The 13,839-nt window shown below is 35.5% G+C and overlaps 1 protein-coding gene across 12 annotated transcripts in view; it reads left to right on the forward strand.

Annotated features, from left to right (window-relative positions):
• Positions 1–13,839, forward strand: part of RNF38 (ring finger protein 38) — a 108,237-nt gene that overhangs the window by 76,503 nt on the left and 17,895 nt on the right. For all 12 annotated transcript variants that reach the window (XM_019729102.3, XM_019729101.3, XM_074330714.2 and 9 more), the window contains 3 exons: positions 826–1,019; positions 6,946–7,159; positions 13,634–13,801. In XM_019729102.3, coding sequence (XP_019584661.2) covers positions 826–1,019; positions 6,946–7,159; positions 13,634–13,801 — 576 coding nt within the window. The remainder of the gene's footprint in view (positions 1–825; positions 1,020–6,945; positions 7,160–13,633; positions 13,802–13,839) is intronic.

Here is a 13,839-nt window from a genome sequence, read left to right on the forward strand (position 1 = left end):
AGAAAACACATAGCCCTTGTCAGACTGAGTTTGTAATTTTGACACTTTTGGTGAGACTCCATTGTGGAATTGGGTTGTGTAGGGACTCCTGGAGGGCTAATAATTCAATTAAATGGTTCATACCAGTTTTATAGCTGGTAAGCAATGCTGTGACCCTTGAAAATTTGAGACTATGCCTCAGCATGTAACAGGCACAAGTTTTGATTTATCCACCATTACCATCATCTACGTGCAACTCAATGTCTTTCCCCAAATGCTGTGACTTTCTAGTTAAGAAATGATCTAGATCAGTTGACTATTTCTTTTTATCTTTTTCACGTAAATTTTATTTTATCCAGGTAACTTTCATTAAAAAAAAATAAATGTAATAAATAGCCTTAAACAACAGGAATAAGAATGCAGAGGAGTGTGATTTAGAATCAAATCAAGGATTACTTAAATTTTACCATCTCCTAAATTGATCTCAGCTGTGAATCGATGCTTAAAAGAGTTAACTGATGGGAAAGCACAGTGGATTTCTCAGTTGAGTTGGGATTTTAAAGCGATTTGGTCAAATATCATAAAATTGCTTCTTTCCCTGTTGTGTACTGTGTATGTTGTTGTTACCTGATAAATTCTTTGATGATTTTTCAGAAACAGAGTTCGCTTTTCATTTGAGAGTATTTACCGTGCATCTCCCTTCTACCTGTGCCCCCAGCACCGTTTTCTTTGAAGGTGTTTAATTTGGGTTGATAGCATTTTTTTCCCTCCTTTACACTTTAGGGTAAATATATCTAAACACCTATGCATAAATAGTAATGTAAATGATTTTTGTTGCATTGGCAGAGTGAAGATAGTCCAAGTCCCAAGAGACAGCGCCTCTCTCATTCAGTCTTTGATTACACATCAGCATCACCAGCTCCCTCACCACCAATGCGACCATGGGAGATGACATCAAATAGGCAGCCCCCTTCAGTGCGACCAAGCCAACACCACTTCTCAGGGGAACGATGCAACACACCCGCACGCAACAGAAGAAGGTTAGTTGATTACAGTTTATTTCTTCAGTTTTCTTCCATTGGTAGATTTGTGAGTTTTGTTTTTTAACATCAGTATTTTTTCTGTAGGCATTTTATAAACACCAACACATATGTATTCAGATACTCACACACAAAAAACATTACAAGTTGTTTAGATTCCTACACTTGATCATGACTGTTCATTTAGCTTGTGATTGACAGATGAAGAAATTGAAAGAGGCTAAAGTGATTTACCTAAAACCAATCCATACCATTATATATGAATTCAACTTCCTTATGGTTTATGACTTTGTGGGCTAGCCTACAATTCTGATTATGGAAAAATGCATTTTATAGTTCACAACAATAAGGAAATAAGGAGATCCTGGAAATGAGCTACCTATTCTCCACTCTATTTCTGTTCTTTCTGTGTCCTGTAAGTTAATTGGGAGCTTACTTGGGTTTCTTATAAAACTGTCGAGTCTGCGGTATGAAGAGTGATTGAGGTTTAGTTCAACGCTCAGTCTTCTCTTCCATGGGACTTGGTCTTTGCCTTTCCTTCCCAAGGGAATACATTTCTTCCTGAGCTGCTTCGCCTTTGGTTATCTGAGGTTATAGATTTCTTCCGGGGAAATAGTGCATCTTTGAGCTGAGACAACTGTTTGCATGTGCAGGTTGTTGATAATCTAAGAAATACTGATAATCTTTAGTTAGGAGGGTTTTGTAGACTGAGTGTTTGTGTCTCCTTAAAATCCCTATCTTGAAGCCCTAGCCTCCAACGTGGCTGTATTTGGAAATGAGGCCTCTAAGGAAGTAATAAAGGTTGAAAGAAGTCGTGGGAATGGGTCTCTGATCCAAGAGGATTGGTATTTTTATAAGAAGAGACACCAGAGGGCTCCCTCTCTCTGCCATGTGGGGGCACAGCGAGAAAGTAGCCATTTGCAAGCCAGAAAGAGAGACCTCTTGCCACAAACCAACCATGCTGGCACCTTAACCTTGGACTTTTAGTCTTTAGAACTGTGAGACAATACATTTCTGTTGTTTAAGCCTGTGGTATTTTGTTATGGTAACCCTGGGAAACTTAATACTGAAGGGATCTTAAAGCCACCTTTCCTTGTTCCAAACAAGACAAAATAAACCTGTTTCTGAGCTATGTTCTGTTGAGACGCTAAGATTTTTACATTACCTGGTGTGTTATTTACCCAGTTGTGTTTAAGTAAAACAATGTTAAGTCAACCAGGTGAAACATTTTATAGCTTTTAAATATAAGTGTGAGGAAATATGGTTGGTTGTTTCAAGGTTATAGCTTGAGTACCTGCTGTAATCTTTCCTTTTGTTCTTTAGTGAAACATGTCATATAATTAAGAAGAACATGTAAAACAAGTATACACTTAAAAGGACCACACACAAGTGTACCCAACACCTAGGTTAAAATAGAACATTGTTAGTACCTTAAAAAGCCCCCCTTCTTTTTTTCTAGAGAATAAACCCTGTCCTGTGATTTGTCGTCATGCCCTTGTTACACTTTTTAATACGTTTAAATGTATTCTTCAGCTTTGTTTAGTAGATATTCTGTTTTTAATGTGGATAGCAGTAGTTCATTTGTTTTACTGTGATACAATCTTTTATATTAATGTACTATAATTTTGTACCCATCTACTGTTGGGGACAAGCCTCAGGCTCTACATTCATGGTAACACAATGGAGGGATGGGGGAGCACTCACCTAGAAAACTAGCTACAGTCTTATTCTGCCTGGCACTGTGTGTTATTCTCCTTACTCCATTCTCCCTTTCATATTTTATTATAGCCTAACTATAAGCTTAGCTGCCCGATTTTCTTACAGAAGCAGCTGTACAAACAGATGCAACATTAAAAAACAGTCTAGCATAATTTCAAATATAAAGATGAGCACACAACCAGGAAATTACCAGACATTTGAGGAAGACCAACAAAGTGAAAAAAGGGCACTAAACTCAATAAAACAAAGAACTTGAAGAAATAGAAGAAAACAAAATAGAATTTTAGAATAAGTGTAACATGAGAGAGATGCAAGAGGAGATTGATTATATCAATAAAAATCAACTAGAAATCTTAGCTGGTAAAATTAAAAACTCAATACATGGGCAGAAAAAGGGCCTCCATTTCTGGAAGATCAAGTAGAGGAATTTTCCCAGAATGTAGTATAAAAGGATAAAATGGAAAGTGTGGAAAAGAAAGTTTTAATATAGACACAGATCCAGCAGTTCTAAATATGTCTAGTATTATCAGATGGAGACAGAAGGAAGAAATTTTTTTTTAAATCATCTTCCAGAATTGAAGAAAGACTGTGTGTTGAGCAAGATCTTGGTGAAATTTCAGAACATACACCAATGATAAACAAAAATTCACAAATATCCTAAGACAGAGAACTTTGATTTCTACCAGTTGATTAATCATTTAAGTGTAAAGCCAAAATATAAAAGCATTTCAAACAGAGACAAAATTGACCAGTAAGATCCTCCGTGAAAGAATTATTAAATGCTGTATTCTATCCAGGAAGCAGAAGAATAAATGCAAGAAATAGAATTCAAGACCATTGTTTAAAAAAGGGAAAGAAAAGTGGAAAAGATCTGAACAGGAGATGGGGACAGAGCAGAGAAGTAAAAGTGTATTGTTTCATTTTCCCCCCTACTAATGCTGAGAAAACCTAGATATTTTTAGAAAAGTGCAAGTATGTGTTTAAGGGTAATCACTAGAAGAATAGAACTAGACTATGTAACTTCCATGTAATGAAACAGATAAACGACATGTAGCAACCTTAATCCAACAAAAGGCAGCTGAGGCCAGGAGGGAATACCTTTGTGCTATTTACAAGTGGTAACAACTAAAACAAAATAAAGTACATGTCTATCACTGGTGTAAAATCAACTGAAATAAATATTTGTATATCTGTTACCACTATTTCTTATTTCTAAATGTTCTACCACAGAGGCACACGTAGCAGAGATTTAATGAGAGGCAATACAGGAAAGATAGTGACCAAAATTGTAAGGGGACATACATGTCAGCGCGAGGACTTGGATGTTAATTTGTGTTTAGTTCGAAAGCTATTTAAATTATTTTTGAGTAGGAAAGGGAGAGCAATTGACAACAACAGAACAAAACAAGTTTAAAAGGGTCCCTTAAACTTTGTGGAAACAGTCCTTTAAAATAATGGTACAGGGAGTGTCCCCTTCTAGTGGCTACATGGGATGCTGCCAGATACATGAATTGCTTAATTAAAGCCAATTAGGTACTTAAAAAGAAATAAACTAAAATAAAATACTTGCACAGATACAAAGATATGTTAACATGAGTTAGTATATATAGATAAATTTTCTTGTTCCATTCTCTCAGAGACTAGAAATAGTGACTCCCATGTAACAACAGTGAGCACACCTGACTTCTAAATAACATTCTACAGTTAAAGGATCCAGGGCTCTTTGTAGAACTGATTAATCCCAGAATTGGTGTAGGGAAAATACAAGATGAGCCTACAGCATATTGTGGTGTCAGATATTAAGGAAGTGCTCAAAAGGAGAGGGACAGGGTGGAGGGCACAGGAGTCAAACACAGTGCTCCTATTGGACACAGTTGGAATAACTTGAACAACACTGTAGGTTATAACCCAAGGAATAAAGTAAATATCCATCAGCGCAGCCTGGTTATAAATAACTGAGGAAACAAATGGGCGAGGAGCGACCGTTCTTCCTCATAGAATTCCAACTAATATATGGCAGAAGAAATCAGGGGAATAGGAAATCACCATTAGCATACTATAATAGTGATTGCTGAAGATCCATTCATGCATGCTGAAATTTTTGGCAAAACTTTCAATAGAAGCAGAATATTTGCATGGTCTCAAAGTATCTACCCCAGATATTTGGTAATTACAAAGGGAAGTATGGTGGTTTTGTAGTACAGGGTGTTGGCAGATAGCAGTTAGTCAAGTGATCAATGATACATAAGTAACGTACCCGTGATGCATATCAGTGTCCTGTACCCCTTGGTGGATGCATTGAAAGGGCATATTACCTCTGTATCCTTTCCATTAATGCATAACCTCAGGCAGATCATGAGAAAACATTAGACAAACCCAGGTTGAAGGACATTCTGCAGAGTAATTGTCTATGTCTTCAGAGGTATCATCAAAGTCATGGAAAACAAGGAGGGACTGGGGAACTCACATATCGGAGAAGATTAAGGAGACATGACAATTTGCAGTCATGGGATCTTGCATTGGATTCTGAGACAGGGAGGGGACATTGGTGGAAAAACTGGTGAAGTCTTAATGCTTTCTGTTTAATTGATAGTATGATACGAAGGTTTGTTTATTAATTTTGATAATTTTTCTATGCTAATAGATGATAGTAGCGTGAAGGAAAGCTGGGTGTGAGGGGTATGCAAAAAGCACACTGAAATTTTCTCAAAAGGTTAAAAAAGTGAGTTCAAGGTGGATAGCCTCTTAAATTCAATGAATATGTAGATTTTTTAAGCAAAAATGCAAAAAGATACACTAAAAATAAAGATGGAGGAAGCAGTTAATGAAGGAAGAATTTGGGAGATGGTATCAAGTTCACGGTGAAGAGTTAATTCACAAAGGAATGTCCCTTGTTCTCTTTAAGATTGAGCAGTTGGTAGTGAGAAGAAACAGATTTAGAGGTGCAAAGTGGGACCATTGAAAGAAAGGTGACCCGACCTCAGTAAAGATTGCTAAGGTGGCTGTGTGCAACTGTGGTCTGGAAGGGAGCTGTTTAGCCTCTTTTGCCCAACGTAGAGTGCATTTTAATAAGGCCTGCTGCTTTTCGAATTGCATTGGTGCTGAGCCACGGCAAAAAGCAGTGGAAATGAATTGTGGAATAGTAGGAAAGTAGAAAATGGAAGTCTACTTAAAATAACAACTTACTGAAATTTTTGTTAAACTACATAGATGATTAGTGCACGGGGAGTAAAAGTTTCCATCAATTATCAGATTCTAACTGAAAATTCTGTGTATTAATGGAATATTTATGCTGACATTACCTCTCAATCATTTCTATTCTCAGCATTTACTTAGTTACTGTTATGTTTGCAGTTGTCAATAAATCAAATGTTTAGTTACTTCATGTATTTTCTACTCATTTTTAAAAATTGTCATTTTGGGCATATAGAAAGTTTGTCTTTATGTTTTAGCTAAATAGACAAACACATAATTAATGCCCATTAGGCATATGTGAAATACTGGTAATATATATGCAGATTAAATTTTGTTTTATATTATTTATAAAATAAAAGGAGAAAAACAATATGTTAAACCATATGAAATTGCTGACATTTGACTATTTTTTGCCTGTAAAAAGGGCAATTTCATACAATTAAACCAAAAAAGACTGGTTGACTACTGATTTCTAAATTCTTTCAGAGCTGAATACCAATTTTGTTTTCTTTTGTTTTTTAAAAAACATATACATTCTAATGTATTTGTGATGTAATACAACAAACTGATGGTTGCCAGAGGGGAAGGGAGTAGGATGAAGAGTGAAAAAGGTGAAGGGGGGAGTAAGAGGTACAGATTTCCAGTTATAAAATCATCAAGTCATGGGGGCGTAATGTCCTCGTTCAGCAATAGGGAGTAGTATCGTAAGAACCTTATATGGTGTCGGATGGTTACTAGACTTAATCCTGGTAATCACTTCATTGGGTATTTAAATGTTGAGTAACTGTTGTACACCTGAATCTAGTATAGTATTATACATTAACTATATTTTAATTAAAAAACATATTCTATTTAAATATGTAAGCTTTTAGAGCTGATGGGGGACTAGACAGTTAATACTCAAGCTTACCTTAGCATAAACTACTGATGGATTGCAAAGAGAGACAATACAGAATTCTGATGCATCACAACAGTAAATGTTATGACCTTTTTGACATTTGCTATGTTACAGTCCTCCTGTCAGGCGCCAGAGAGGAAGAAGGGATCGTCTGTCTCGACATAATTCCATTAGTCAAGATGAAAACTATCACCATCTCCCTTATGCACAGCAGCAAGCAATAGAGGAACCTCGAGCCTTCCACCCTCCGAATGTATCTCCCCGTCTGTTACACCCTGCTGCTCACCCAACCCAGCAGAATGCAGTAATGGTTGACATACACGATCAGGTATAGTAACAATGTCCAAGAAACACAGATGCTAAAAGTTGGTGACAGTTTATTCAGGTTGTTTTTCGTTGTAAATTACTTTTAATTTTACCTAAAAGGAAACCATTTTACCTAATATGAAGCAATTTTAGGTAAGTTCATCATTCTTCATAAGGATTGAAATGTAAATTCTGCACAGAAGGTTGAACTTTGAAAAATTAGGATAATGTTATGAAAGCTCAGAATGACTTCATGTAGTAGTTGGTTTGAAATAACTGGTGTAGGATTAATAGGACATATGTAGCTGGTGGTTTGAATACATATCCTTGTTTCCCTCTTCCTTCCAGTTTCTTCTGGAATAATTCAGTAGGCAATTGTAAGCAAGGATACATCTTTGCTTACAAGTTTCCATAGGTCTCCAAGGAGGTGACAGGTATAAGGCTTCCTTTCTGCCTGGAACTGAAGGACTAGCTGAGGAGAGGGCCTGCCAGTCTTTAGAGCCTGAGGGGGAAGACCAAATTGTCTGATTTTTTTTTTTTTCCTGTGGAGTTTTCTGAGGTCAAAAGAGACACAAATGTAGACAATCTTACAAAGTTGGTGAATTTTAAGGACCAGGGAAAAAATCTTGCAAGTTTAGGGATAGGGAAAATTATAAAGGAAGACGACAGACCAGCATCCAATTTTTCATCTGCACTGGATGATAAAAACAATGAAACTGCTGTATACTGACAGTGAAAGAAAATATGATCTCTCCCAGGCGCCATTTTTCTGTCAGACATGTTCTCCTATTATGTTCACAAACACTTTAAAAAATTGATTTTCTAGACCACATTCTTTATGGTCATAAGTTTTAAAAATTTATTGAAAAAAAATGACACTGAAATATTTGAAGCAAGAGTATAATTAAAGGGGAAAATCTTCATAGCAAAGTCAGTGGGACACACCTAAAGCTGTCCTCTGAGAAACTTTCGTGAACCTTTATTATTTATTTTAAAAACTAAAAAATGTAAATTTCAGCTAATTGTTTGAGTAATTAGGGGAAAAAATAGCAGAATAAGCAAAAATAAAGAATGAATTACTAGGAAAAACAACTAAAGTTAATGATAAGGAAATCTATTTTTAAGAGAAGTAGTTCAAAGAAACCCCAGTGCTTTGAAAAATTGATAAGAATGGCACACCTCTTGTGACCTTGATTAAGGAGAAAAGGACAAATATAAAGAAGAGTAGAAATGATGAAAAAAAAAAACCACACCATATCCACTCATAGGGGAAACATTCAAAAAATTGTCTTCAGTTGTAAAATGAAAATAGCACTTGTTAGGGATGTTGGGAGAATTGAGAGTTAATCCATTTTGAGCACTTAAACTAGTACAAACGGTAACTGCTCAAGTAAATTATTTCATTATTAACTATTATAATGAAATTCTATATATAACCCTAGGGAGACAAAAAGAAAATTTAAAGGAAGTTCAAAAATTGACCCAAGAATAATAGAAAATTATGAATTACCACATAAGTGTGAAAGCTAATTAGAGATTTACTATTGAAAGGGCACAATGACCAGATGGCCTCACAGCTGTTTTTTTCTAACCTTCAAGAAATACTCATTTTAATAATATACAAAAGATTCCAGACTTTTTTTTCTTGGCAAATTTTCTAGTTATTTTATGAAGCCAGCATAATTTTAATACCTATAAACAAATAAAGATGGTAATCTCCAAAAAACTGTAGGAAAAAAACTCTCAAAAACGTAGAATTTCTAAATAGATGTTTTGAAGATACAATCTAGCAATGTATCAAAAGAATAACCTATGACCACATAAGATTTATTCCAAATAAGAGGATAGTTTAATATGGAAGTACTCATTTCATAAATAATAGAAGGAAAAACATATATCATTATATCAAAGGATGTTAAAAAGTCAGTTAAAATTAAATAAAATACAACAAGAAGGAAATTAACTTACAATAAGTAAAACCAACAACAAGTATCCTAATTGGTGAGAGAGAAATTAGCAACTAGAGAGATGCTTAACTTACTCTGTGCAATATTATGTTAGCAGTTCTACCACATGCAATAAGATAATGTAGTAATGGATATAAAAAATTGAAGGAAATAATTGTATTTTCTCCCCCTCCTTATATAGTAAAAGAAAACAGATTGTGGTTTAAAAGAGCTTGATATGGTGCCTAAATGCAAATTAAATGTATAGAAAACAATAACTTATGTCAGTTAACTGATGGATAGCTACAATAAGGTATATGCATGCAATAGAATATTACCCAAAAAATAATGAAGTACTGATTCTTGCTGCATCATGGATTAATCTTGAAAACATACTAAGTAAAAGAAGCCAATCAGTGAAGGCCACGATTGTATGATTCCATGTATATGAAATGTATAGAATAAGCAAATTTATAGAAACGGAAAGTAGGAATAAATAGTGATTGCTTATCATCAGTAGAATAAATTATACCTTTATATCCTGGGATGTTACTGTTACAAAGAATTAGAATTATGTCAGGAATGTGAGCAATATCTGCAAGATGTTGTTGAGCAAGAAAAGCAAAATTGAAAGTGTATGTCCCATTTTGTAAAGCATGACAAATATATGTATATACATTGAACTATATGAACACGAGAAAAATGCGGAGAAACATACACTAGGCTTGGGAGTTGTACGCTAAAGTGAAGGGAAGGAGACGGTGCTTAAGGATGGAACCAAAGAAAGAAAAGAGACTACATTTCAGAAAAGGTGAGATCTCATTTAAATAAAATTATGTGTTGGGTCTACATATTGAGAAATGAAATAATTACGTATGTAAATTCAGGACAATCCAAGACATAGAAAACCTGAACAGACCAATAGCCATGGCAGAAATTGAAGGCATAATAAAAAACCTGTGTTTAGAAATTACATCTGAATTGTCTCATCTCTAAAGAACTGATAATTCCAATTTAAAGTATTCCAGAGTATAGTAAAAGAAAGCCTCCAAGCATATTTTAGGAAGCTTGCATAACCATAATAATGAAATCTCAGACAATTAAACAAAATTATCAACTAGTTTCCCTTTTGAATACAGATGCAGATGTTTTAAATAATAAATCATAGGTAGTGATGCAGTGAAAGGATCTGTTGTTGCAAGAATTGTTGAAAGAATTGCTATTAAGAGTTTATTCTGGAAATGCAGGATAAGTTCAAAATTAGGAACTCTCTCAAGATGATTAATTCCAGTATAGAGCAGGGGAAAGCAAACTTCTGCTGGCTGTTTTTTGTAGAGGTTTTTTAATTTATTTTTTTTAATTATATTGGGGAACTGTGTGTTTTCCAGGGCCCATCAGCTCCAAGTCATTGTCCTTCAGTCTAGTTGTGGAGGGCGCAGCTCAGCTCCAAGTCCAGTCACCGTTTTCAGTCTTTAGTTGCAGGGGGTGCAGCTCACCATCCCCTGCGGGAATTGAACCTGCAACCTTGTTGAGAGCTTGCGCTCTAACCAACTGAGCCATCCGGCCGCCTCTCTGGAAGCTCAGCGGCAGCTCGTTGTCTTCAGACTAGTTGTGGAGGGCGCAGCTCACTGGCCCATGTGGGAATCAAACTGGCAACCCTGTTGTTCAGAGCTCGGGCTCTAACCAACTGAGCAACCTGGCCGCTTCTGTAGAGGGTTTTTTGGAATACAACTATGTTTTTCTTATCTATAGTCGATGGCTGCTTTGTGCAGAGACTAGAATGGCCTAGAAGCCTAAAATAATTACTTGATGTTCCTTTGTGAAATAGTTGGCCAAGTGACATTCACTCTGGTCTAGAGTCTCTAAGACCAAGTGGTTCTCAGAGTATGTCCTGATCAGCAGCAGCAGCACCTAGAATTTTGTTAGAAATGCAGATTCTCACACTATACACTAGACTTACTGAATCAGAAACTCGGGGTGTTTTAACTCGGGTGATTCTGATGCACGCTGCAATTGAGAGGATCACTGGTCTACAATCCTGAAGAACAACAAGGTGGGCAAGAGTGGCTCTTCCAATTATTAGGACTTCTTATAAAGCTATAGATGAAGGCATTTATGCCAGAATAATTAAATAAGCTAATGAAATAAAACCCCAGAAATAAGCCAACGCATTTATGAAAACTTTATATATGATATGTGACTGTAGATGAGTTGGGAGAAGACAGCATTTCTTTCTAATAAAATGACTGTGGGACAATTGGGTATCCAAATGAAAACATGCAACTGGATCCTTTATCTCATTCTATTAACAAAGGTCAATCCAGGTGGATCAAAGATGAAAATATTGTTGGCAAAACTATAAGTTTTTAAGGAAGTGACATGGGAAGAGCTTCAAGACCGTAAGTAGGGAAGGCTTTCTTAAATATGACAGGAAAAGCACTAACTATACAGAGAACTGTTGATAAACTTAAAGAGCTGCGTTTCAGGATACCAGTGAGTTTTGAAACTGGATAAAATTATTTTAGTTTTTTCCAGACAATTTTTGGTTTTTACATGTATTTTTAATTTTTCACTTACAGTTGACATTCAATATTATATTAGTTTCAGGTTACGGTATAGTTAGACATTTATATAATTTACAAAGTGATCCCTCAGTAAGTCTAGCTCCCATGTGACACCATACAGTTATTACAATATTATTGACTATATTCTCTGTGCTGTACTTTACATCCCAGTGACTGTTTTGTAACTGCCAGTTTGTACTTCTTAATCCCTTCACCTTTTTCACCCAGCTCCCAACCCCCCTCCCATTTAGCAGTCATCAGTTCTCTGTATTATGAGTTTATTTACATAAGAATAAATGTGTGAAGACGGCAAAAAATAAAATGATAAGAAAGTAGGATAATAAGAAGACTTTGTCTTACTAAAGATTAACTTTTCTAGTAAAACACTGTACATTAATTGAAATAGCATGAATTTGGCACGAAATAGATACAGGTGTATGTGGGATGTTATTGAATGGAAAAAAGATGATATTTCAGTTTAGAGGAAAAAGGATGGTTTAATAGATGGAGCAAGTATAATCTCAAGAAAAAATTAGAGCCCTACTTCATACTGTAAACAAACAAACCAACAAAAAAACCCAGGTTTTAGTTGGAGTATAAATTAAATACAAAAATTAAAAAGTATTAAGAAAGTTTAGGAGCATATTTGTGTAACTTCATAAAAGAAACTACAAAAGCTCCACTTTTGACTACATTCAAGAAATACAAGATAGTGAAAGAAATTTTTCCATTAAAGCATTTATCAAAAGATAAAACGTAGACTAGGAAAATATTTTTGTTAAACATGACAAGCAATATGTGCTTTTTTCTAATTAAAAAACAAAGCTATACATAAACATGACAGACAGCTTATTAGAAAATGGGCAGTGAGCAAAGGATATGGATTATTTGCAGAATAATCTAAATGGTCAATAAACATATTAAAAAATGTTCGACCTCGCTAATTAGAAATATGCAAATTTAAAGCAAGCCTGTTGATACGGTTGTTTTCATCCTTTAGGTGGGTAAGCATGCTTATAACCCAAGCATATCTACCTTGAGTGGGGGTGCTGGGAAATGAGCCCTGTTGTTACTGTTGGAATTGTGACTTACTCCACTCAACCTTTTGCAGAAGTGAAAAATACATTTATCCTTTTACCCAGTAATACCTCTGAAATAAATAAAACTACTAATAAATGAGGATATATGTTCAATGAAATTTTTTTCAGTTGTGTATGTATTGGCAAAAGGCTGACAACTTGAATGTCCATTAGTATATGAATGATAGTGAGTGTGTTAAGTGAGTGTATTGAAATATCTGGGTAGGATCAAAAAGAATAATTACCTTTAACTCACTTGAAGAGATATCTATAATGTTAACATTAATTGGAAAAAGTAAGTTGCAAGGTAATATCTCGTTTCTGTTAGGAAAACAAAAACAAACAAACATGATAATGTGAGGGTAACCATGCTTACATATGTTTGTATACTCAGGAAAAAGATGTGGAAGGATAAGTCATCAACATTGTTTGTCTCAGGATATGGAGGATAGGAATAAGACTCTCCAAAAGAGCAGGAAATTATTTACCTTTTTAAAATACCGCTTTACATTGTTTCACTAGTGGCAAAGAATTTTTTTCCTGTTGGATGTAGCCAGGTAGTAGAAGGTACAAGCTGTCCTTTTCCCAAGTTTTCACTTTAGAAAAGTTTTATGCTTTATAAAGCAGGCTAGAAGACTTAATAGAGCAATTCATTATTTTCCTAGACTTTACAAGAAGTCTTTTTGGGGAACGAGTTTAGTCCTGCTTCTGTGGGCATCATATATTACTTTGAAAAAGTCAGCTTTCCTTTACAATGATAAAGTATTCTGATTGAAACTATTGGAGAAGTACATTGTGAAAATCTGTGTAGCTGAGAGGAGAATCAACAAATGCCCAGATTTTCATTTTTAATAGTTGATGTTTCATCCAAACAGAGTTCTAATGTTTTGTTCTTCTTTCCTAATAGCTTCATCAGGGCACCGTCCCAGTTTCTTACACAGTAACAACAGTGGCACCGCATGGGATTCCACTCTGCACAGGCCAGCACATCCCTGCGTGCAGTACACAGCAGGTCCCGGGATGCTCTGTGGTTTTCAGTGGACAGCACCTCCCTGTCTGTAGTGTGCCTCCTCCGGTAAGTCTGTGCACCCCCTCTTCAGAATGACTCAGTGC

This window comes from Rhinolophus sinicus, chromosome 16 (assembly GCF_057876585.1).
Source record: "Rhinolophus sinicus isolate RSI-liver-muscle chromosome 16, RSI-T2T, whole genome shotgun sequence".
NCBI lineage: Eukaryota > Metazoa > Chordata > Mammalia > Chiroptera > Rhinolophidae > Rhinolophus > Rhinolophus sinicus.